The following is a 27,634-nucleotide window of genomic DNA, read 5'->3' as shown; positions in this document are numbered from 1 at the left end:
GCATTATAAACTGATTTGTTACCCTTATTTATTGTGTTAAACATGATAGTATTTTACTTATACAGGTGCAATTAAAAGATACGGTGAATGTTTCAATTTAAAAAATTATTACAGTAAAAGACACATTACCATTAATCCCCCTCAAAATAACTCCCCTTCGCTTCAAACACATTTATCCCATCACCCTTGCCACTTTCTGAAGCAGTTCTGGAAGTCCTCTTTCTTGACTGTCATTACTTCATCCTCTACCATGATTACGCTCTGTGTCACACATCGCCTCTGGTATGGCAATTTCCTGTCAAATAAAAACATTACAGTGTGTCCTCATCCACCTTATTCACCAGATCTGGCACCGTGAGACTTGTCTCTTTTCCAAAGTCAAAATGACTCAGGACATCGAGGCAGCTACGACAGTGCATCGCATGAAAGAGGACTTCCAGAACTGCTTCAGCAAGTGGCAAGAATGATGGGATGACTGTGTTCGAAGCGAGGGGGAGTATTTTGAGGGAGATTAATGGCAATGTGTCTGTTAGACTGTAATAATTTTTTAAAATTTAAACATTCACCATATTTTTTAATCACACCTTGTTCGTACGTAGGGGATTGATAATGTCAATTACACTTTTTAAAACTGGTTAGGGAGTTTGGGTTGGTAATTACCACGGCAATTTTTTCCCATGTAAAATAAAGGCAAATAGGCTCCCAAGCAGCATTTTCATACATAGCATCTGATTTTTAGGAACAGATTATGACCTTAGTGGGTGCTGACTGTATTGTTTAAAAACAAGATACTCATAGGTTTCTGCTTAGTGAGAATAGACTTTTAAATACAATTATGTTATACAAAAACCATCTTACGATGGTTGCAATTTTAAGAAATATCACAGTGTCTCTATTCACCCATTTTCAACCTAAAAAAATGGCAATTTCATATGGTTCAACCCAAGAGAAATGTAAATTTCATGCCAAATTTAAATGTCAGGATAATTAATAAAAATATTACCTGCCAAATCATATCATATATATATAAAATATTTTGAAATAATAACCTTTATTTCAAAGGCATTTTAACTTAGTTCATTTTATAAAACTATCTGTACATAATGAGTCTCCACATTTTGCTATGGTGAAATCAAACTAAATAGTTCAGATCTCAATTTTTAAATATTTGTTAGTATATATTAAGATAAATTACTTTTAAAAAATAAAAAACCCACTGAACATATGACTGAACAGAAGAACATGTGAATTCAAGCCACTTTTGCACCAGTGAACAAAAATAACAAATATATAAACTTTATATTTCTGGACTTTCTAATCTTTAAAATTAAGACAGTTACTTTAGATTGCTATTAGTGCTATTTAACTTGCCATAAAATCTCATTTATTTATTCATCTGTCAAAAACAAGTTTTACATGTTGACAACTGCCTTTTGGTCTTTGAAAACAGGATCCTATTATATGTTTCCTAGTTCACAGCTGAATTCACAGCAGCTGTGAGGCTAAGAAATGCCAGCAACCAATTAGGCTGGCATAAACCTTGTCTAGCATATGAAGTATAATTTGGTTGCAAATGCAGAAGAGCCAAAATAAAACAGCAAAGAATACTTAATAAAATATTACGAGCATTTAAAAGTGTGAATATTTAAAATGCTAACAAATTTGTTTTATTAAAACGACAGTGGTAGAACATTAGGAAAAATATGAAAAAGCAACAATCAATTCTTTTTAGACTAACCCTATTTTTAAAAAAGCTGCTGTTTTTGACATACCTTAGATTATAAACTCCAGTTTTTTTTCTATTTCTAATTACCCTACTAGAGTTGAGGTATGAGCATGTATGTGACAAGTCTTCCCCAAAAGTAAACATTATTTTTTATCAGTTCCTCTGGAGCTGCTTCTATGAAATTTTCTTTTCATACTTCTAAAATAGTAAGACCTTAATAAAATTTTCAAAACCAAATTATATATGAATAACATGACTAAAATAATAAGTGAAAATAAAACTTGAACTGTAAGATTGTTTACAATGGCTATTTCCAAACCTTTTGAAGTTGTTAAAAATCTACTGTTTTTGTTTAAAGTTTAATTTGACAAAAATTAATGCTTTATAAATATGACTTTAAAAACTATTGAATATTTTTGCACAAACTGAAAAAACCTGTAATCACTAGTCATTCGTGTGTATATAGCCATGTAATAAAAATACAAAAATCCAGTTTATATGCTAACAAATTAAAATATATAGTACGCTAGTGTATCTATTGATAAAACTTCTAGTAACCGCCACAATTTTCAGAATACCACTTCGTAATTTGAAAGGCTCTTTTTTATTGACTTTTTAAAAAATGGTAGTAAAATCTGGTTTTTTTTTCCTTTTGCATCTTCGCAGGCGGGGACTAAGGAAAAGCAAGCATCAATATCCATTCTCAGAAGAACAAAGAAATAAATATTACTGTGAGTTATACAATCACACACTTAGAACAAGTGCTCGGCAGAATAATGTCATTTCCAGAGGGTGAGTAAAATATATATGCTTACTCCAAGTAGTTAGTAAATAGACATTTGAAAGAACCACTATCTTCCAAGTCGGTTCCTACCAGAAGAGAATCTTGATAAGTTATCTTAAAACACACTCACCTCAAAACTTGTGGGACTTCATATCATGTGACTGATTATAATCTGTCTTAAATAGGTTTCTCATTTTTTTCTTAAGTTTTGTATAAAATACTACTCTAGTAAAATAAATCAATTACATATTTTGTTAGAAGAACCAAGTGCCAGTGTAGAATGGGAACTCCAAATTTGAGTGCATCTTTCCAAGTAGTCACAGCAAGACATGTTGTATTAATTAGCTTTTGTCGCCTAAGGTTTGTTTTAAACCTGTCTTTTAAAACATACACTTTTCTTCATCTTATTAAAAAGTTCCTAAAAGAATGCTCCTTCAGGAACATGAAAATAATCCAATGGGAAAAAGTTGGGAAAATGAAGACTGCCAAAATGGTGCTTTCAAATTGAAAGACTAACTATGACAATCAAAGGACATTACTAAAAGCATTATTCAGAAAATGAAAAACATTGTTAACAGCGCAGTAATATCCACAGATTACTTCTTGTCTTGCCCAGTACGTCAAAGTTTATAATTCATTATTTATATTCTGTCGAACAGTAAACGTCAATCTGTTTCTAGATGCCACTGACCAATAAATGAGGACAGAAAATAATCTGGTGATTTGTTGGAGATCATTATAGGCGATGCAGCAGAAGTTAAACTCCCAAACTCCGATACCCAGGTTTTGTTAGGTAATCTAAGCAGCCATGAAAAGAATCCTTAATGAGGACAATGTAGGCGTCACACCTTCTTCAATAACTTTGCTGGAACAAGAAGCCATTAGAGAAGGACATAAATAACGCCTCAGCTGACCGGGTAACAGTGCTGCTGCTGTTTAGTAAATCCCGGGGGAATGTGACTTTGTCAAACATAGAGACCTTTTTGTTTTGGTTTATCACATTAAGATGTTACTGTTTATAACTAAATTTTAAAAGTTCTAGCATTTCCCTTCTTAGACTTTAAACAAAGCTCAAATTGTGACAAGAGAAAAATGGGTCTGATATGGCAAAGAATTTTCATGAATACAACTTAGAAATGAGACAAACTTTATTCATATTGTAAACACACTACAAATTTTCAAATTCTTACCTCCTCTGTCCATTGTTTTGAAAAGGGAACTGAAAAATTAATAGTGCTCAGTTTCTCTGGGGTAACAGGAAAACTTCAAATCTTGTTGGGGTTTTTTGTGATGACCACCAATAACAATTTGGCAGAACTATCATTTAGAAGAGGGCATTGTACAGCTATTTAGAAAATTTCCATCCTGAATTTGCACAAGGTTAATAAGAAAAGTGTCATAAAGGGGCTATGATCCCATAAAAAATTTTTAAATCACTGTAGTTTCCTGATATTCTGCATATTTGGGATTGGGACAAGAGAGGATTTAAAAACTTTAAAATCACTTAAAAAAGAACATAAAAACTGGATTTCTAATATCATAATAAGTTATATGATTAGGATTCCAACTAAAATACTGAAAATGTAAGAAAAGCATTAAAAACTTCATAAAGTTTAACTAAAGGTTAATAACTAAATAAATCTCAACACATTTTAATTAAAAATCCATTCTTCATATCTACATTCCCCCAGGTGATAGAATATCTGAAACATATCTTTATTCATTTCTTGAGGAGTAAAATATTTGCTATCTAGAATACTACAGAATTTTACAAGTGGTATTAAACAAATAAGTTGTTGTTGATAGCCCAAACTTTTTTACTATACGTGCTGCCAAAGCAAACACTAATCCCAAATTTCGAGAACTGCCTTTCACAGATGTTCTGCTGGATATATTGAGCAATGCTATCTCATTGCTCCCTGGCTTAAATTCTTATTTATTCCAAAGGGAATCCCAAACCAATACAGCTGTGCGATTCTGTGACCTTTTCATAGCTACACGTAGATATCATCTTCTCTTATGCTTAAATACATCCTAACAAGAGATAGGGATCTTTTGGAATGTTTTTCAACAGTTCTCAAAAGCAGTATCCTAGGCAATGCAGACTTGTACATATATCTACTAACAAAATTTAAACGTAACTCAAATAGCTGCCAAAAACATTATAAAATATTCAGCTATTCCAGTTGGTTTACAGCTACCCCCCTAACTTTCATGAGAGAATTTAAAGCCTGAATTCAGGCGACTGGGTGCAATAAATGTTGAGTAAAAGTTGCAGACATGGTAATGAGGACACCAAGCTGACTGATAACATCAGAATCTTAAAACAAAACCAAAAAACCCTCACTGAAACTGAGGGTTGCTAAATGGGCGGGAGGGGTGGGGGGTGGGGGGGAGGGGGAGGGGATTGGAGGGCAGTGGGTGACCACAGGATGGCCACGGGTTTGAAAATTCATCTGGGGAAGGTAATTTGGTGGTTACCAGAGGGTAAGGGGTTGGGGGGTGGGGGATGAGGGTGAGGGGGATCAAATGTATGGTGATGGAAGGGGAGCTGACTCTGGGTGGTGAACACACAGTGTGATTTATGGATGATGTGATACAGAATTGCACACCTGAAATCTATGTAATTTTACTAACAATTGTCACCCCAATAAATTAAAAAATAAAATTAAAGTATTTAAAAAAAAAAGAGGCTAAGCAGTCTGAATATTCTACTGAGATGAATCTTATTTTATAACATTTTAGAAGAGAAAATTGATACTGTCTACAGAAACAGCAGCATATGCCAACACTAATAAGAAAAAAATCCCTAGTATTGAAACGCTAGCCTGTTTATCTGTCTTCCAGGATAACGGAACAGCTTCCCTGGAAACCTTAAAGGCTATAAACACATCATAAGTGATTTTCAAAAACACATATTCTAAAAAAATATTTTGTCACCAGAAAAGGAAGAATATGGGAAATGCCTATCTAAGCCAAATATTAATGATACCTACTCTTAAACATGAAAAATAACACTGCTAGACATAGAGGAAATCTTAATTGAAAATGCTAAGGTTGGGCATACTAGTACGTCAAACCAGTTGTCACTGAAAATGAATTTTAAAAGTCACATTCTTAACTACTACACGAAAATGCTTTCCTTTGTGCATTACTGTGTTGCGTGGTCTTGAACAGCAATGGAGGTTCAGAACATTGACCCATAACTTTTCTGCTATGGACTTAACTGTATCCTCCCGCCCCTAATGCATATGGTGCAAGTCCTGAACACCAGTGGGATGGTGTTTGGAGAAGGGAGGCTTAGCTGAGGTCATGCGAGTGGGGCCCTCATGATGGGACTCGCGGGTTTATAAGGGGAAGAGGAAGATAATGTCTCTCTATCGTGTGAGGACACAGTGAGGAGACAGCTGTCTGCAAGACAGGAGGAGGCGCTAACCAGGAACCCTATTAACCATCACTCTGATTTTTGTTGGACTTCCCAGCCTCTGGAACTGTGAGAAATAAATGTCTGTTGTTTAAGCCACCCAGTCTACGGTATTTTGTTATCCAGCCCAGGCAGATTAACACATCCTCTTTCAAATGGCAAACGCCATGCTCAGGCAATAGGAATACAAAGATGAAGAACGTACGTTCCCTGCCCTGTGCCAAAATCTCACCCGCTGAATATCATGTCACTACTTCCCCCCAGGAATTAGTCATCACAATCTCTGTTCCACTTTACCTGTGGAAGCCTATCAGCGTAGTGACTCTGAGCCAGAGAAATTTCTACTTTCAATGCCTGACCAATGTAGATTAAGAGAATAGATGATCACTCCTTTAAGCGCTTTTACCGCTAGGGTAAAATATGGAACAGCAAATTCAGTGTGGCTAGAGCAAAAGGTACACAAAGAAAAGTAGAGCCATAGAAGCTCACTGTGGAGAGACACGCCAAAGTCAGATTATGAGTCTGGTTTTGTACATTTAAATTTGAGATATCGCCAAGGTATCTAGTGGAGACATCAGTATCTCCATATATACAGTATGTATCTGATATAATGGGGACAGTACAGGTTGAAGATAAAAGCTTGAGAATTGTTAGCATACAGAACATGCATTCTCAACAGGGGGCAAAAATCAGCACCTTGGAAGGGCAGAGTTTAGATATTACAATGGTTTCTGCCACCCCCCAAATGGCCATAGCACATAAACAAATATACAGTATACGTGACATTAAAATTTCATGGGTCCATAAACAGATGAATGGATAAAGATATGGCATAGACACACACACACACAGAGGAATGAATATTACTCAGCAATAAAAAAATGAAATCTTGCCATTTGAGACAACATGGATGGACCTAGAGGGTATTATGCCAAGGAAAATAAGTCAGACAAAGACAAATACTTATGATTTCACTTATAAGTGGAATCTAAAAAAACAAATGAATAAACAAAACAGAAACAGCCCTATAGAGAACAAGCTGCTGGCTGCCAAAGGGGAGGGAGGGATATAAGCAGGTGGAAAAAAAAAATGGATACATAAAATTTCGCAGGAGGGTGTTATGGAAAAAAACATGTTTAAAATGGTTATTTGGAGAGGAGCAATAATGAAAAGGGGCTGGAAAAACTAAATATAAATAGTATTTAAGGCAATGAAAGTAGGTGTGATCATCAAGTGAATGAGGGTAGAAGTCCTGGTTTTCAATGTAAAGGTCAAGGAGATGAGTTACCAGCACAGATCAAGAAGTTGCCAGAGAAAAAGAAAAATCAGGAGAGTAGAGTCCAAGAACCCAAGTAAAGAAGGTATTTCGAGGAAGAGAGTGAGACAACTGTGTCAAATGCTGTTAACAAATCAAGTAAAATTTAAGAGCAATGCCTAAAACAGAAAGTGGAATCAAAGTTTTGTTTTCTTTTAGATGGAAGAAGAAATAATAGCATTCCAGTATGTTGATGGAAATGATTCAATAAAGAAGAAAATATTGATGATGCAGCACAAAGAGAGAACTAATGAAGTGGTAACTTTGGGCAGGTAAACGGTATAAAAATCTAGTGTGCAAGAGAAGGAAAAAGGCCTAAAATAGGAACAGAAAGGGTTTGTGCATGGCAAAGGAAGGAAGGCAGAGTTAGGGGTGCAGATACTGGTACTTGGGTAGATGTGGTAGACTTGTAGTTATTTTCTGGTTGCTTTTATTTCTGAGTAGTAAAATGGCAAGCAAGGTCATCTGCAGAGCATGGGAGAGCAAATCAACACTAAGAATTTTGAGAAAAATCAGCTAGGAAAGAATGAAGGAGCTAGAGACATGACTACTCATTCAAGGAAAGTAGCCATGAATTTAAATTGTGATCAGTCGGCATAACTGTTCCCCCTCCAATGCATTTTAAACAATCAAGAAAGGGCAAGGAGGTTTAAAATACATAAAGGAGGGTGGCTGGTTAGCTCAGCTGGTTAGAGTGTGGTGCTAATAAAACCAAGGTTGCCAGTTCACCCCACATGAGCCACTGTGAGCTGCGCCCTCCTTCAAACAAATAAAATAAAACACATAAAAGGAGTGATCTGGGGGTTTAGCAATCAAGAGAGGGACAAAGAAGTAGAATGTATATATGATGTCTGACAATTAAGTTTGCCAACTTATCCTAGAAAAAGTGCTACATACCTCACTGCTGAATATCACTATGGTCACCTTCGAAGTACTCCCCTTGGGAAGCTATGCACTGATGCCAGAGCCTAGTCCACCCTTCAAAGCCATTTCTGAACTCTTTTTCTGGAATGGCCATCAGACCTGTCATTGTATTACCCTTACTGTCCTGAATGTCATCAAAAATGTCTTCCTTTCACTATTTCCTTTATCTTCAGGTAAAGAAAGAAGTCATTGGGGGCCAGATCAGGTGAGTAGGGAGGGTGTTCCAATACTGTTATTTGTTTACTGGCTAAAAACTCCCTCACAGACAGTGTCATGTGAGCTGGTGCATTGTTGTGATGCGAGAGCCACGAATTGTTGGCGAAAAGTTCAGGTTGTTTTTGTCTAACATTTTTATGCAGCCTTTTCAGCACTTCCAAATAGTAAACTTGGTTAAGTGTCCACTTGGTACAAATTCATAATGAATAATCCCTCTGATATCAAAAAAGGTTAGCAACATCATTGCAACAGGTTCGCGAACTTAACTGTCCAACCTCGTATAAGGCACGGCTTATAAGGAAGCATGTGAGGACATAAGGTGGAATAAGAAACGATAAAGAGTAATAGGCTTATAAATACTGGTGGGGTCAAAAGATTAGTGAAGTCAGGATACTAGACAGAATATGCTGGAAAGACAGAGTGGTGACTGAAAAATGAGATGCTTAAAAACTGAGATTAAGGAGACACTACATGGAGATGTCAGGGGATAGTGAATAAGGCCAACGGCAAGCTCATTGAAAGGAAGGACAGAAAGAAGTTCAAAGTTCAGAGAGGGTAGGGGTTTGGATGGATCATCTATATATGAATGTTGCAATTACCAAGGAATATGATAGGGAAAGGGTAGGAGAGAATAACAGTGAGTCAGGAATTCTTTATATATTTTGGATATTAACCCCTTATCTAATGCATGATTTGCAAATGTTTTCTCCCATTTCGTAGGTTGCCTTTTCACTTTGTTGATGGTTTCCTTTGCTGTGCAGAAGCTTTGTAGTTTGACGTAGGCCCATTTATTTTTGCTTTTGTTGCCTAAAAAGGGTGAATTTTATAATATTACATCTTCACAATTTAATTGTGAATTACATCTCAATTAAAAACTAATAGGTCACAGTAACAAGGGAGAACACAGGGAAACAGAAAAGGGCTATTGATGGAACTCAGGGAAACACCAACATTTAAGAGGCAGACAAGAAACAAGAACTTAGAAAGGGGATTAAAAATAGTTCAAGAAGTAGGAAGAGAACTCAGATAACAATCAAGGCCAAGGAAACAATTTTTAAAAGAGACAGACAAAAGTACTATAATTAACAAAAAAGAAAACAACGTTCACTTTTACTAGTAATAATGCAAATTTAAATAACAATTCCCCATTTTGCCTATGAAAACGTTTTTAAAAAACTTTCTTGAGATATAATTCACATAACATACAATTCATCCACTTAAAATATGTAATTTAATGGCTTTTAGCATATTCACAGACATTGGCAACCATCACCACTGTCACTTTCACAACATTTTAATCACCTCAAAAAGATACCCATATCCTTTAGATATCACTCCGTCTTTCTCCAACAACCCCACCACCACCGTCAAAAGCAATCACTAATCTACTTTCTGTCTCTACAGATTTACGTATTCTTGACATTTCACATAAATGTTATATTACATGACCTTTTGCCACTGGTTACTTTCACTAAGCTAATCTTTTCATTGTTTGTCTATGTTGTAATATTCCATTTTATGAATAGACCACAATTTGTTTATTCGTCAGTGGGTAGTAAAATCACCTTTTGGCTATTAGGAATAATGGTATGAACACTTATGTATATGTTGTTGTACTGACAGATGTTTTCATTTCTCTTGCATAAATTCCTAGGACACGGCATTGTTGTTTTGTTTGTTAGAGAAAGTTTTAGCCTCGCTACACAGCAAAACTGAGCAGAAGGTAGAGAGATTTCCCACACGGCTCCTGCCCCCACACATGCACAGCCCCCCCCATCACCGACATCCCCACCAGGGTAGCCACTGGTAACAACTGATGAACCTGCAATGACACATGAGGTCTGACAATTAAGTTCGCAAACTTGTTGCAACGATGTTGCTAACCTTTTTTGATATCAGAGGGATTATTCATCATGAATTTGTACCAACTGGTCAAACAGTTAACCAAGTTGACTATTTAGAAGTGCTGAAAAGGCTGCATGAAAAAGTTAGACGACCTGAACTTTTCGCCAATAATTCATGGCTCTTGCATCACGACAATGCACCAGCTCACACAGCACTGCCTGTGAGGGAGTTTTTAGCCAGTAACAAATAACTGTATTGGAACACCCTCCCTACTTACCTGATCTGGCCCCCAATGACTTCTTTCTTTACCTGAAGATAAAGGAAATATTGAAAAGAAGACATTTTGATGACATTCAGGACATCAAAGATAGTATGACGACAGCTCTGATGGCCATGCCAGAAAAAGTTCCAAAATTGCTTTGAAGGGTGGCTTCAGTGCATAGCTTCCCAAGGGGAGTACTTTGAAGGTCACCATAGTGACATTCAGCAATGAGGTTATGTAGCACTTTTTCTAGGATGAGTTCACGAACTTAATTGTCGACCTCATATATCATAACCACTCAAAGCCCATTACGGTTCATTCTTAGTGTTATCCATTCTACAGGTTTGGACAAAAGTATAATGACATGTATCCACAATTACAGTATCATACTCGTATTTTCCCAGCCCTAAAACCTTTGTGTTTTGCCTATTCAACCCTCTTCCCACTCCCAACCTCTTGAAAAGGTGTCTGAAAACCTAAATTGCTGAGGACGTGAGGACACAGGTAGTCTATTCATCACTGATGATAAGCTCACAATTCATAGTCAATATTCAATGAATGCTTGCTACGTGCCAGGCACCGTATTAGATGTTAGGTTTACAATAGAGAACCAAACAGACAAGGTCTGTGCCTTCAAAAAAAATCACAGAAATAAATATACACAGATGGTGCACAACTTACTATGGTCTGAATTACGATTTTTTGACTTTATGATAGTGGAAAAGCGATGCACATTCAGTAGAAAGCATACTTCAAATTTTGCCCTTTCCCGCTCTAGCGAGGTGCAGTGCGCTCCTCTCCGAGGAGGCGGGCGGTGAAGTGCGCTGCAGCTCCCAGCAGCCATGCCGTCACTGGTAAACGACCAGTACCCAGCAGTGTACTGTGTGGCCAATCTTTTGTGGACAGGAGTTTTGTGTTTTTGCACATCATCATGTATACAAAATGCTCATCTGGGTCTTCTGCTTCTGGTAAGAAGAGGAAGGCAATTACAAATGCTTCTCCACTTTCTACGGGGTTATGTCCTGATAACGTAAGTGTTCAGAGCACATCTGAGGTAAACTAGGCTAAGCTATAATGTTCAGTAGGTTAGGTGTAGTAAATGCATTTTCAGCTTACGGTATTTTCAATTTACAATGGGTTTATTGGGACATAACCCCACCCTATGTTGAGGAGTATCTGTACTTACAAAGGGTGACAACGTTTAAAGAAATGTAAAGTGTCCTGAAAGAGAGTGAGAGATCAAATTTTGATTTGAGAGCCAGGTAAAATCCCTCTGAACAAGTACAGAAATAATACTGAAGCTGAGAACTAAAAGCAAAAATGTAGTCAGGCAGAGTGGGCAAGAAGAAAGTTTTAGGTGAATGGCAATTTGTGCAAAGGCTCTGAAGTGAGAAAATCACTAAAAAAGGGCCAGTGAGAAGAAACACTGGGAGCAAGGAGCTAAGTGTGCGAGATGAGACAGGAAAGGTAAGAACCCGAAAGGTCACGTTAAGGATCATCTATCTGTTCCATGTCCTCCAAAATCTTGATATGATAATCTTTCCTTGTTCTTTATTTTCAGTCTCTTCTCATCCCTCCGGCTTCTTCCCTTCAACTACAAATATGCTGATTTGATTTCTCTCCACTAACCAAAGAACAAATTATTGGGTGGCATAGCTATGCATCTTCCACTTCCTATATTAAAAGGAAAGCTCCATGCGAACACAGATTTTTGGTCTTTCCCCCCATTGCTGTATCCTCAATAGCTAGTACATTGCCTTAAAGTATTCGATACATATTGGTTGAATGAAGACACACAACATGCACCCTTCCAATAAAAGGCTGGTGTTTTGAAAAATTTCCTGGAATTAAGGAAATATAGAACAGTTAAAGAACAGAAGTAACCAGCTTTAAGAGATTAAGTTTATCAATTCTGGCCTCAATAACGAGGCAATCTACTTAAGTGAGTCAACCAACTATAAACTGATAGAAATACAGAAATAATTATAGCATAATTTATTAAAGTATGTTCAGAGTTTGAAAAAATCCCAATCTATTAGTAAGGCCATTCAAGTTATTAAATTAAAAACTATGATGCTTATTTTAAAAACTTTTTTCATTAAAAAATCACTTTTTCCTCATAATCAGAAATAACACATGATATCTTATTTTTCTATATTGGCTATCAACACTAGCACTTAAAAGGTTTTCATTGTATACCTAGACCTCATAAACACTTTATAAATTAAACATGTTACTTTTTATGGGTCATTTAACTTCAGGAAAAAACATTCTATAGACACAGTATGAACTCCATCATCCAAGCCAGCAAATCTCAAAAGCGTATGTTACATACTGTGTGGACAAAGCTATGAGGAGACAGGCACTTTTACAGGCAGGAAGGTGAATTCGCATGCTCTAGGGAAGGAAACTGGCAAGATCTATCAAAATTAAAAGTACACAATTCTCTGACCCAGAGATTGTAACTCTAGGACTTTATTCTACAGATACAGTCACGTATGCAAGAAATGACAAAAGTTCAAGATTATTCAATACAGTATCGAATGCATTGTGGCTACAGATTGAGAGCACAATTGTGGTAATATTTAATCACTAATACAACATAACTACGAGAAAGAATGAGGCCATTATTTACGTACTCAAAGGTTCTCCAAGATACCATTAACTGAAAAAAAATTAAGAAGCACCAATGTGTACAATACAGCAACAGTAGGGAAAAGGTATATGTTTATACATATCTGTATAGATACACATACACAAACACACATTTGCTTGATTCACAATGCAAAACAAATACCTCTGCATGAATATAGAAGAACCTAGTAATACTGGTATCTCTTTGGAGAAGATCCAGGTAGCCTGGGGGCAGGAGGATAGAGACTTTCCAATACATACCCTTTTGGAACTTAATTATTAACCATGGGACTATAATACTGTTCAAAAAAGGTAATTAAATTTAAAAACAACGTTAAACACGTACATTAAAAGCAATGGCACACACCTTGTCATGCCATACTCTTGATGATTGGAGGATGAACACCAATCAGTTTTTTTCAGAATGTCAAAATTTGAATAGAAAGTAGTGAAAGGGGGCAGCTGGAGGACTCAGAGCATGAGCTCTGAACAACAGGGTTGCCGGTTCAATTCTCACATGGGCCAGTGAGATGTGCCCTCCACAACTAGATTGAAGGACAACGACTTAGAGCTGATGGGCCCTGGAGAAACACACTGTTCCCCAATATTCCCCAATTAAAAAATAAATTAAATAAATAAACAAATAAATGAAAGTAGTGAAAGAACAGCACAGCTAGAAGTTCATGTAATCACTGGTTCAGCAAATACCGTGTTTCCCTGAAAATAAGACCGGGTCTTATATTAATTTTTGCTCCAAAAGATGCATTAGGGCTTATGTTCAGGGGATGTCAGCCTGAAAAATCATGCTAGGGCTTATTTTCTGGTTAGGTCTTATTTTCGGGGAAACATGGTAGATAATTAAGCATGTAGAGGCCCTGTGCTAGGAACTTGAGTCTGACCAGACAATAAAACAGATAACAGAATCCCATGAAGTGTTTGACAGAGTCAATAGAGAGAGCTTGGAAAACACAAAGCAGCGGACCCAGCCTAGTCTAATAATCAAAGAAGAATGGAATGTTTAATAGAGGCAAAAAGGAGCAACAGCAGTTAGCTAGATTCGGTAGAAGTGGAGTGTTCTAAGATTTCAGGGTGCATGGAGTGCCTCAAATAAGTGGCAAGAAATGAAAGGAGAGAGGCAGGTCAGATTGTCCAGAGTCTAGAGTAAGCTATTACATGTTAGAGTTGAGCTTCACCCTAAGGGCAATAGAGGTACAGGAAGTGATCAAAAAGTTTTAAACAGGTGATCAGGGGTCTATGTTTGAAAGGGTACTCTGCATGAGTAATCTACACAAAGGTGGAGAAATCTGTTAGGAATTTGTTGCAACAACACAGGCAAGACATAATGCTAGCCTGACCAAAGTTATAGCGGAGGGATGGAAAAACTGTACAGACTGAAGAAGTACTTCCGCAGTTAAATTAAGAGAACTTGATAGGATACAAGGTTAAGGATTCAAAGAAGACATTTAGGTTTCTGATTTGGGCAATGGTATGAATAAAAGTAATGAGAGATACTGAAGAAGGAGATTTGGGGAGTGGGTGATGGGTTCAATATTGGACACGCTGAATTTGAGGCATTTATTTGACAGCCAAGTGGTAATCTATCAGATACACAAGCAGTACATGTCTGCAGCCAGCCTGGGCTAAAGCGAAACATTTAGTTCACCCGGAGAGAGAATACTGTGTGAGAAGTACTGCAGTTAGGACCAAGTCCTGAAGAGCACTAACATTTAGAGAACAGAGAGGAAAAAGCACCTGCAAAGGTTAAGGAGAGGTCTGACTGGTAGGAGGAAAACAAAAGTTTGATTTACTTTTAATTTCGTTAAGAAAAGCCTCTTAATGAAACCCAAAAGAGCACGTAAGATTAAAAGCAATGTATGGCTCTGTTAATAAAAACACACCCCAAAGAGCACACCAAGAAAATACATACATAGTATTTAGGGCCATGTTGTAGCCAACTCTCAATTATCAGCTGTAACTGGGAGAAAATAGTAAAAATGCAACCCACATATTATTCCCAAAACAAGCTCATACAACAGTTTTATAAAACTAATAATCACTGAACCTAGACAGGCCCCCAAATTTGTCAATTATGCCAAAGGACTCCTAGCAAGTTGCTATAATCTGTTGTATTTTTCTGACAATATAGCTGCTCATCTAATAAGTAGCGTCCTTTCACATGATAGCGTATGTACTTATCTAAACTTTTGAAAGTCCTGTGAGCAAGGAAGTTCTAAACTCAGGCAATGACAGAGAGACTGGGAAAGACCAGACTTTCTTTTTCAGAAGAAATTATAAAGCCACAGAGCACTTGCATTGAGTGCAACAGCTATTTAATGTGCTGTTGTAACTGACATAATAATAACCTTTTCTAGGAAAAAGTCCTATATCTAGTCCCTCAAGGGCATCAGATGAAGGGATACATAATGGTCATGCTGCGTATGCTAGTAGGATTAACAAAAACACCTGAAGGCAATCTATACCACAGAAAGTAAAATGGACGCATTATTTCATTAATGTACTTACTTCCAATGCCTGGAACATCCACAGCACACAAAGAATTCTAAAGGAATTGGAGTGCAGAGGGCTTTAGAGGCAGACAATCTATGTTCTAATCTCATTTTCTACTTATGTTATGTATGACCTTGAACAAATCAAATTCCTCATTGTAAAAATACAAGCAAGTTTTGATCAACAGCAGTATTTCATAAAAAAGCTGTCTATAGTTAAATTCTAAGACTTACCTTACTAATCAGTGCCTCTAATTTGTTCCCATTTCCTAAAAATCATCTAGATAAATCAAATCACTACATCCATTTCTCTTTAGTAGTCCATAGTGAACTACAGGCTTAAAAATACTATGAAAAAAGTTTAATGCTGTTTGTACTCCCAACTCACGTTTCATGACATGACACATAATTAGATTTCACGTGCACATCTTACAGCAGGAATTCCCTATAGTTCAACAAAAACAGATACAAATTTGTTTAAATACAACCCTGGGTGATCTCAGTGATGAAGCTTCTAGACAAACTGGACATTTGTCATGACATCTATATTATAACCTCAAATGTCCATGGGCTGAAGTAAAGAAATGGGGCGAAGGTGGCTACGCATATCTGAATCTTCTCATTGCATTATGGCTCATTTAGAAATTTTGTCAGCGAATCCCAAATATCTCATATTAGCCAACAGGCTACACATAACAAAAAAGAGAAAAATTTACCTTAATCGCAACCCTATATGGTTGATCCTCATTATTAAATTATCAATTATTGTCATTCATTGGTCCATTATTTCAAGTGTAGCTTTGACTTTTAACAACCTACTAAAGTTTGCATACCCCCCTTTTAAAGCAGATTTATTTTTTTAGAGCAGTTTTAGGTTCACAGCCAAATTGGGTAGATGATACAAATTTCCCATATATTTCCTGCTCCCACATACCCGTAACCTCCCATAGCATCAACATCTCACACGAGGTATCTTGTTAAAATCGAACCCACATTGACACATCATTAATACCCAATGTCCGTACATAGTTTACATTAGGGTTCACTCTTTTTTTTTTTTTGCATTTGTAGAATGTGGTTCCTTCAGGAAGGTTTATTTTTGGTTTAGCACATATTTGTCATGGGATTACGTTGTATGAGAAATTTTACTTATTAAGAATGAAAAGGAAAAAAAATAAGAAATAAGAGAGCACATCCCCTCGCATTTTTAATTTATGAATTAATAACCTTCCATGTTCCTCTCCCACCCATGTTTCCTGCAGGAAGTTACACACCATACCAAATGAAAGGGGTACTCACTCAGGGTTCACTCTTGGTGGTGTATTTTGCTTGGATTTTGATAAATGTGTAACACGTAGCCACAATTACAGGATCACACAGAATAATTTCACGGCCCTAAAAATCCACTGTGCTCTGTCACTTACCCTTTTTTAAGTCCTGATTTGCAAATAGCAGTTAAGAGATTCTAAACGCCAAAATGACATTCAGAATCTTTAGGATGAAAAGGGAAGGCAAAAGCCAGAGCAGAAAAAATTAGGCCAAAAATAAGAGCAAAGGAAAAGTAAAGGAGAGCAGCTGCATGTCACAAATCAAAACACCTCACCCCTTAAAGAGCTGAAGCCAGATCCTCTAAGTACTGTTTTTCCTTCCCATTCCCTTCGAGGAATTCTGAGAGGGTCTTGGCTCATACACTATGAGTCTTCTTATGTAGGCAAAGCAGGTAGTTATAGTCTAAATAAATTCCTGATCAACATATAAACATTTATTGTAAGTGACTCATACCTTAGCCTCACTGCACCACATCCATGTATTAGGGCAAAAACTATAAACAGTCCGAGTTGGATGCTTTCTTTGATATTACATTATACACAAGCGCTACAGCTCTCTCTAGTGTACTCATGAATAGGATTAGCTTGATTAAGCAGAACTGAAGAGACTTTATAATCTACATTCAGACTTTCCAAACGTTAAGTCCATTCCTTTCAACACATTGTCCTTTATTCAGCACAAGTAATACAGCACCATGTAACATCGATTGTGTTTGCAGTGTTCTGTACCTCATCTGTTCCTTAATCATTGCTCACCCTCCTAGACTGATGTAATCTCATCCATGCTACCTCTCCTTTTCAGGACTACTTTCTTAATCTATCACTAATCACTAGCTAACTCCTATTACTGCTTTTAGGAGATTAAGTGCCACAGTAGTTTCCAAGTGTCCTAGAAATTCATTCCAAGATGCCTTACCTTACCTTTGTTCCCAAGTCTTTAATAAGATGCCCTAGATTATCCCTCCTTCCTTTTTTCCCTCATCTATCCCCCTCCCATCTGTCTGTTTTAAATGCCCTTTACCTGACAAGCCCTCCAAGACTAGTTCAGGAGCCTATCACGTGTATTGCCATATGGGTGGAATGCCTCCTTCCCCCCAAGGCAATCTACTGGTCATCTTCCTCCCACTATTTAAACTTCCCTTTCCATGAAATGTTGTCAGACCACTGTTAGGAGATGCTACTTTTTCTAAAATAATAGATCACAACCCTAGGTGCACAATGGAATTGCCAGTGTATGAGATGTTTAAAAATAAAATACTGATGTCTGGGCTCCTTGTCAGACCAAGTAAAACAGAATCGCTAGACAAAGAAACAAGATATTGGTGGTGATGGGGGCGGGGATTGTTTGTTTGTTTGGGGGTTTTTACCAAAGCCCCACAGGTGATTTTAATGAGTCTACCCAGCCCAGAAACAGAACTCCAACAACTACAGTTATCCAATATGTTCTCCAAATATATCCATATCCCACATCCCTAAAATACACTTACCAGATATCCTTCACTAATGCATATAATTTAAATATCTGAAATGGCCCTTCCATAAGGCTTAAACACTTGACCAGCAGTGTATATACTCTGAGCATAGGGTTCCTGGTTCCTCTTCCGTAAAACAAGGATGTTACACCATTTACCTTACAGGGTTGTCATGACAATCAAACAAGATACTGGATACTATACATTTAGCAAAACAACTGGCTTATAAGGGCACAAATGTTAAAACCCTTTAGGTAGCAAGAGTTAACACCTGGATTCACTTTTTAGGAAAGAAACAAAATTCAAGTGGCAGTATGGAAGATACAAGTTATCTGGATGAGGCTGAGTAGATAGCTGCTGGCCAAGAGTTGTAACCAAAAGGGTCTTCCTTTGCATAGTGCAGTCACTCAGTATGTTTTACCTAAGTATGTCCCCTCCTGATCTTGTCTTTCCTTTACAAAAAACTTTTATAGGTGAAATCTAGTTAAAAATTAATGCCGAAATCAATAAAAATCTGGAGAGAAAGTCTTTGAAAATAAAATATATAGCCCAGGGAGGTGTTTGATACTTACAGTTCCTTGGCCACAGTGTGTGGGGAAGTTTTTCCCAAATCACACAGAAGCACCAACTGAACTCTCCTTCCTTGGTTCCTGTGTTTACAAGCATACTAACCCAGGATACCTAGAGAGAAAGCTGCTGCCAGGCGCTGGTCGGCCAGTAATTTGAAACGAAATAAACCAGTTAAAAGTTATAAAGGTGAAACTCACATGGGTATTAGAGAATAGAAAATAGGCCAGTAATGACAAATAATGCCAATTCCAATTGACTGACAGGGGCTACCAGGACTGGTGGTGTGCTGTATTAAGAATTGTGAGGCTGAATATGGGTTTATCAGGAAAGTATGCCATGAGGGATAATGGATATTGGTTACCCGCAGACGGGGTGAGAGGGGCAGCACATATGACATACATATTCTATACAGAAGATTCGTAAGTTCAGGAGTCTAACTAAAGAGCCTAACCTAAAAAGGGAGGTGGTGATGATGTACACACAACATGACATACTTCTATCAGTATGAATCACACTATATACCAATCATTTATTTATTTGCTTTTTAATGCAAGAATTGTGTGTGCCCTATTCTTTTTTCTATATCCAACACCTATTAGAATGCCTGATATGTAGCAGGCTGTTAATAAAGTGCATTTAGTTAAATCTGTAGTAAGAAAACAGAAATATGAGATATTTTGTGATATGGCATACTCATTTAAGGTATACACCAAAATACCCTCACACCCTAGTAAATGCCCATTTGAACTGCAAGCTTGATTATAGTAGGTAGTGAGAAAAATAAGTGGCACCAAAAGTGAGAAAGCCCAAGGCAAGAACTAGATTTAGAAACGTGGCTTTTAAAAAAGGGACACCTTCCCTCATTTTATTTAGAAGATAGTAACAAAAATTAACTTAAGATTAACCAACAATGAAATGATAACTCCATTTCATTCAGTGTAAAGTTTCACTAGACAAATCCCAATGACCATGAACTTGAATTTATTTAGTTCTCTATATTAAGTACATGGCACAGCATGTACTACATGTAATAAAGCACTTACATGTTTAATATGGTGAGGTTCTAACGTCTATTTTCATTTAGGTACCATAATATCATTAGTATTACTTTAATCAAGAGTTGGTGTATGGTGGAAGGGCAACCTAACCTGTGCTTGCTCCACTACTGGACCCCAAGAGTGAAAATTAGTTTTACCCAGGGCTTAAAAAATATATCTATTCTTAGTTGTATCTATTCAGAATTATGATCTCAAAACAAATAAACACCTGAAAAGATTATTTTAGGTTATAGGACAAAGGTGTGAAAAGCAAAATGGGTGGCTGAATCCAAGAATTAAGCTTTGCAAAAGATTAATGTAATTTTAATGACAAGTAAACTCGTGACTAGAAAGATTAAGTCCAGATATCTCTCAAGGAATCCTATTCTGGATTTTCCACACTCATGGCCTCCTTCCCTATTTGAATGGACACAGTTTTAACTGTCTTTTTGCTATTTTCTTTCGCTTTTTAAAAATTATTATATATAAAACAAGTTGACACATAGCCTGTTCCCAGAGTTCCAAAATTTTTGTCATGAGAATCAAGTAACTGGGCAATGAATATAGATTCCTGGCTTTCTGTGGTAATTCTGGAACCAGCAAATGGCTGACTACTGAAAACGGCTTTATAGGCTCACTTTGCTTAACTTTAATCCTTATAGTTAATAAAATGCCAGCATTCAATTTGATCTCACTAATCTGGAAAATTTTAAGCAATGTCATCAATTGTAGGTTTCCTGAGCCTCTTCGGTAGTAGTGGAAAGAATCTTACTTTAGGGGCTTCTGTTATCTCAAAAACAAAAAAGTACACATAATATACAACTTCATACCATCATCAGCAAACATTTGGCAGCAACTGAAGAGAGAGCTAGGAGTGAAAGGACTTTTGGTCCAGGCAATAACCCTTATTAACCATGTCATCTTGTCGAATAATCCAACCTCAGATTCACCTATAAAATGATGAATTTATCACCTTGCTACCCTGCTTACCTCACACATTTTCTGTGAGGATCCAATTACATAACCTGTTTGGAAAACTATGAAGGCCTAACGAATACATAATACAGAACCATTATCATGCTAGTCACCATGTAAAAGGAAATTATTAATCCACAAATTCCCCCATCCCATCCTCTCCATCATCAGTCACATAACTGTACCTAAAGAACAACTATATTGCTATGTGTGTGTGTGTGTATCTTTTTTTTACCTAAATTCAGTCTATTCTCCAAACCCCTATATAACGACATGTAAAGATAAAGTATTAATAGTAGAAGAATAAATGGGGCAGAGTACACAGAGAATCAGGCCATTTATAATCTCTTCTAAAGATTGCCTGTCATAAACGTCAAAATTCCCAGTGTCCTTTGAAATCTTCAATTTCCCCTGGATTTCAGATGCTTAATTAAAGCACTTTTTTCCACCAACGTTTAATTAAGAAATAGGAATATTTTCCTCCCACAATTTTGTTGTGTGACCTTCGAACTATATCGTATCACTTTTTTATTTTTTTTTGTACAAAAAATGTGACATTTACACCCATCACAAAGTGATAACTCCCCCTCCCCCAATCTACTATCCTTGACATCGCATATAGCTGTTATAATTCCATTGACTCTATTATCAGATCATTCTGATACAGCTCTATAACACTGCTCTCTAGTGGCTTTCTCATGAGAGAGAAGCAATTCCCTACATCCTCATGGGGGGCGGCTGTAGAAAGCTGCATGTGGTTCCAAACAGACTTCTCTCTTTACTGTCACAGTTCTTGATAGTCTGGTTTCTATGCCACACAAGCTGTATGAATCTTGACAAATCACTTATGGTTGCTTGGGACTCAGTTCCCACGTTTATAAAAATGAGAACAACATTAACTCCAAGGATTTTTCTGGTTAAAATAGTCTATGATTCTCTTCAGATCACCTATATCAATACTGTGACTAAAAACCCCAAAGAACAATCCCGCCTTAATTGCAGCTTCCAAACATTCAAAACATTTCTCATCCCTCCCCTAGTCCCCAAAGGGTAGTCACAGCTACTATAGAACATTTAAAAATGTTTTACCAGTGCAGTTTTTAAATTTCCCAATAAAGACTATCTAGCTATACAACAGTAAGATTTTAGTTTAGTTTTTAGAGTTACTGGATTCTAAAAAGGAATTGAATCAGAAAGATAATAGGAACACGTATACAAGAAAATAAATTATACATGAGTGTCCATTTCTAGAAAGCAGTCTCATTTCATACCAGGGTATCTCCTGTGGCTGGGAACAATCTCAGGAGTCCAAGCCTAACTCCTGTCACTTCTAACCTTAGGACACTAGAAAAGTCAGATACGCCTTAGCAGATCACTGAATTTCAGTCAAGTTTGGGGATCTTGAACTGAAAGGCCCATATGGGATGTGGGGGCCACAGTAGAGAGGTGGCAACACAGGATGAGCACGAATGGAAGGTCTCATTTCCTATTAAGTTCCTCCAAATAGTTAATTAAAATAATGTGTGAAAACCCAAAATCCAATAATGAATGATTCACTCAAAAACTACATTCAAGGAGCTCTGCTAGGCACATGGGGATACACAGATGAATTCAGGGAATTTAAAAGTCTATTAGTATTTTAATCTTATAACACCCTGGTTGAAGCCAGTGTCGGTGGCCTGGCATCCCTCCACTGCATTCTCCACACCATGCCTTCTCTAGTGCACTATGAAACATAATATTAAGAGAAATATACCCCAATACTAATACTTAAGGAAATCTGCTGTCTCATGAATGATACAGACGTAGGAATTTAGAGGCTGACTTGCCATCTGGTTTTAGTAACCAGTGAAGACTTACTGGGATTAGTTTTGAGTAGGGTTTCCAGGTGGGAATTCCCGCCCATTCTCAGGAATTTTTTTCGCTTTCCCAGTCCAGAATTCCGAGATATAAACTGTTTTCTATTCTCCACGATGAATCGTTTCCACAAAGTGACAGCCGATACTACCAACCACCTGGGTTCAAGGAGCCGATTTTCCCGATTTCCCAACCAACTTTTCTCGGGATTTGGGAATGGAAAAGCGAAAAAAATTCCCGAGAATGGGCAGGAATTCCCACCTGGAAACCCTAATTTTGAGCAGGGTCTTCAAAGCTAGGAATAAGCCCATTTTAGTTTACCTATTTCCTTTGGAATATGTTTTATTAATATATGAGCATCACGGATGAAAGAAGCATGCTCTAAAACAAGGATAAGGATCACCATTAGCAAGCATCAAGGCACCAGCTAATAGCAGCCTGGAGCAGTCCTCCTTTGCTCATGTAATTTCCATTGTCTCAGGCATTACATTAGTGCTCATCCAACTACAAAAGTTTATTTTTGTTACAATAACCACTAGTGTTTTATCCAATAAAGATCTGCTATAGAAGTGGGAGGAAACAGAACAGCTTTTTTAAAGTGAAAAAGGGAAAGCTTGAGGGGAGTCTCCCAGACATTAATTTCTCCTGTAAAACACTACCACCCAATGCAAATGATCATTCTTTTCAAGTCCTCTACTTATCTTTACCTTCCACCAACTCCACTACACATCTGAGGTGCATTAATCTATACATGACTACAGGTCAGCATAATACAGTGTGATGACTTCCATTATTTCTCATGGGCAAACTGCTTTGAAATTTGATTTTAGGTTACTAGCATTTATGTAAGAACACAAAGCTCTCATATGCTGGGTTTCTGGTATAGAAGGTGAAAGCTGAGAGTATTAAAAGCTTCTATCCTACAACTCCAAAAGAATCAATAAAAAGATGTTAGTCCAGAAAAAATAAAAGCATACAAACCTTTCCAATGTCTTATGATACCGTATTTTTTGATAGATTTTACAGTAACAGCTATAATCATACTTAAAGGCTTAAAATGTAAAGAACTTACATATTTTATTGCACTCCCAAATTTAAAATAATATGCAACTCTTACTTTTGCCAAGTACACAGTGAACTTACATTCACCTAAGAAAGAAATGACAGTGATAGCAATGTTTAAGGAAAAGTAATATGAAGAGAATATACAGAAACCCCAACCCAAGTAAAGGAGCCATCTCTTTCTCACCAGTGTCATTGGTCTCTAAAGCTCAAAGTGGTATAATATATCTTTTCACAAACAGGATGCTTCCAGTTGTTAATACAAATTATTTCAAGTGAAGGGAAAAAAATCATCATATAGAATCTTCCAATATGTCACACAGATAACGTAAAAGTCAATCGAGCTTCACATAACTTGGTTAAACTCAGCAGAAACCAAGAGGGTGTGGATGTGATAGCAACATTACTCCTGACAAGGCTAGAGGATAATAAATAAGCCACAAATAAAATGTATGGGTATAAGATAGATGGAGTCAAGAACACCGCACACCTATATATGTTACACACCTCTAATTCTTTCAATATTCGGACTGAATGAAATTTTATTTATCCCCTATTATGAGCTCTCTCCTTTACAATATAAATTATTTCCAAGCCTGGCTGGCGTCTCACTCTACACCCCAAGCTAGTGACATAAAACCTTTTCCCCAAGAGGAACCTATAGAAAGATCATTAAGCCTAAGGCCTTTTTTTTTTTTAATTAAGCATGTATCTTCACCTCGTCTTACACTTTCCTCTCGGTTACCTCTTCCGATGGTGTGAAAATAGCGACATCCAGTCGCTCACCCCCCCACCCTCAAAGTAATGCCTCGCATTGACAAGCTCATCCCCATTTCCCTTTCAGTCTCAGCACCTTTGAGAAGCTTATCGAACACTTCCCATTGCTCCCCCACCCTTATTCATGGCTGAGCACGATCTTCTCCGCATCCTTCTTCCAAAGAAGGGATCAGCAAAAAAGAAAGAGGCATTCTCGAGAAACGAAAGCCGAAGAACCCTGATAACCACAAGGCAGTTTAAGCCAACGGGGATGGCCTTCTCCCTCCATCTCGGCCTCTGACCAGCAGGGTTCTCTACATACTGAAATCACTGGTCTCCACGCTCACCCCAGCCCCCACCCCTCAGAGATGAGGCCGGAAAATGAAAAGGCCGGGGTGAAACGCGAGGGTGGCTCATCACTCACCATGCCCGCTCCCCCCCACCCCAACCCCCAGCTGGAGTCTCCCGGGAGGATGGAGATCACGGGAGAAGCGAGGGGCCCTCGGCCCAGGACCCTCCACTGCGTCCGCCCGAAGCCCCCAGAGACACCATTCGCGACACCTGGGCCTTACCCCACAGCCTCCCCTCAGCCCAGACCCCCGCAGAGCCCCTCCCCGCCCCCCGGCACTGCAGCGGCACGGGCGGTGGACCCCACGCCCGCCTCACTTACACACACTCCACACACAAAAGCGCCGCGGCCGCCGCCTTCCCGCCCCCACAGCCCCGCGGAGTCAATCAATGAGGTGGCCGGCGCCCGCATCCCCTCTGTGCAAACCCGAATGCGGGGCCCGGCCGGCAGGGCGGCGGCGCGGCTCACCATCGCTCCGCTTGATCTCCACGTAAATCCCGATCTGGATCTTGCCGAAGTTGGCCGTTGCCATCACCTCATCTGGAGCAGCTGCGGCGGGCCGAGGGAGGGGGACAGGAGGGCGGAAAAGGCGGGGAGGGGGCGGGGTAGGTGTGGGAGGGGGAGCGGTTGCCCGCGGCCGCGCCGGCCCGGGCGACAGCTTGAACACGAGCCGGGGCCGCGAGGAGGAGCGGCGCGCAGGGAAGCAGACTACCCGGGCCTGCAGGCCGGCGGGAGGACGCACACGCGAGGGCGTCGGGGTGAAGCGACGGCCCGGGCCGTCCGGCGGCGCGGGGGAGAGTGGGAGGGCCCGCGCCGCCCGCCCGGAGCCGACGCTAAGGAGGCGGGGCGCCGCGCGCCTGCGCAGAGCGCGCCTCTCGCGTCTCTTCCTCTTCGGCCAGCCTTTCCCAGCTACCTCCAGGCGGCTCCGCCCAGCTCCGCGGCGGGGCGTGGGGGCGGGGGCCGCGGCTTGGCCGGCTGGAACAGCGGAGAGCGCGCGGCCCGGCCTCTAACGAGCTGGCGTCGAGTTTGATTTTAGCGCGCGGCCTAGAAGAGGCGGGAACCCCGCGCGACGGGCCTTCCCTGTGCCTTTGGCGTCCTTGAATTGGCTCCGTTGTCGGAGTGCATTAAGGGCACTTGTTTCAGCGCTTTCCAAGTGGAGAGCGGGGCTGAGGGATATGAATCTGAAGGCCGACCATTGACAGCATGGGCTCAGTGTTTCATCTCAGAGTGTAGCCTCTATTGCGACTGGCCCAAGTAACCGCCCCGAGGTTTCCCAACCAGTTATGGAAGAAGGGAAGAAACACCTTTGGGCAGTCACCCATCCTCAGTCGGAATGAGGATCCACTTCTTCATGGCCTTGCTTTATACTCCACTCTAAAAGAAACCCTGTGGTGGCGCTGCCTTGACTGTTCAATTAATGATGCATCTTGCTGGTGTCCTGCCTCTGCAGTAGGGTCTAAGACTTTATCTGCCCTGGCCCATAAAGGCAATAACTATGATTCAAGGAGGGCAGATAAATAAAGTTGACACTAAGGTATGTGCCTTTTCTTCAGAGTCACTTGACTAGTCTGACCACATCTCACTTACAGAGCAAGACACTCGGTCCTGGCCAAGCCCGGAAGGCCACGTGCACGGGGACCATGGAAACTGTGTACAGCACTGTGTAAAAACCTCCATACATGTGCCTTTTGCTTCTAGTATTGGAAATTGATATCAGGAAACACACTTTTCGGGCCCTGCTTTCTCTAGGTATTGTTAATATCCCTGTAATAATAACTAAAATATAGAGTTTTAAAATTTTTAAATTGGAAACTATATGTGCGTTAAGTGCATATGCCTGGAGTTTTCAACCTAATGTAAGTAATCAAGTAGACCCTAAAAAAAATTAAAAGACTCGGGCTTCATCTATAATTTAAACATGCTCAAGGCATACTTGTCAAAAGAACAGAGTTTCTTAAATTCATTCTAAATTAGGAATAATTTCTGTAAAAAAACAAAACAAAACACTGGGTAGACAACTTAGAAAATAACTTCTTTTACATTCCAAAAATGACATTACTATAAATCTCACTTCAAGACATGTTTCAAAATAAGATTTGACTAAATCAAGTTTTTATTTTTTTAAATGTTCTTAGGAGTTTTATCTGAACTCTTTGAGCTCCTGTCTAGTAGATCCCATTCTCTGATGTCTCTGTGATTGAGGTATAAAGCATCTATTTATTTGCTTGCAAATTCTTTAAAAGAGTGCAAAGAAATCAAGCTATACATTTATTAAATTTAAAATTGCTTCATAAAATGTGTTTTATCATGGTTGCTGACACATACGTTGCACCCTGTGGGTTGTGTAATTAAGAAGTGTAAACCTTTAATCCATATACAAAAGTATTTTAAAAATATGTACATCCTGCTCTATAAAAATATATGACACATACAACTTGTCAAACACAAAAACCTTTCCATTATAGCTCATACCCAAAGGCTTATGTTTTGGGGTACAGCCAGCATATGTATTTACTATAACTTGCATCTTGGGCTTTGTGTACAAGTGGCCTCTTGAAGAGTAGGCATAAATAAATGTGCCTATGGTTCCA

The 27,634-nt window shown here is 38.7% G+C and overlaps 1 protein-coding gene across 1 annotated transcript in view; it reads right to left on the bottom strand.

Annotated features, from left to right (window-relative positions):
* KIF2A (kinesin family member 2A) overlaps window positions 1–25,860 on the bottom strand; it is a 62,837-nt gene extending 36,977 nt beyond the window's left edge. The window contains 1 exon segment of the mRNA XM_033110149.1: window positions 25,512–25,860. Coding sequence (XP_032966040.1) covers window positions 25,512–25,575 — 64 coding nt within the window. The 5' untranslated portion in view covers window positions 25,576–25,860.
* Window positions 25,861–27,634: the final 1,774 nt, after the last annotated feature.

The sequence above is a fragment of the Rhinolophus ferrumequinum genome, chromosome 7 (genome assembly GCF_004115265.2).
Source record: "Rhinolophus ferrumequinum isolate MPI-CBG mRhiFer1 chromosome 7, mRhiFer1_v1.p, whole genome shotgun sequence".
Taxonomy (NCBI): domain Eukaryota; kingdom Metazoa; phylum Chordata; class Mammalia; order Chiroptera; family Rhinolophidae; genus Rhinolophus; species Rhinolophus ferrumequinum.
This window is presented reverse-complemented; position numbering and strand designations above follow the sequence as displayed.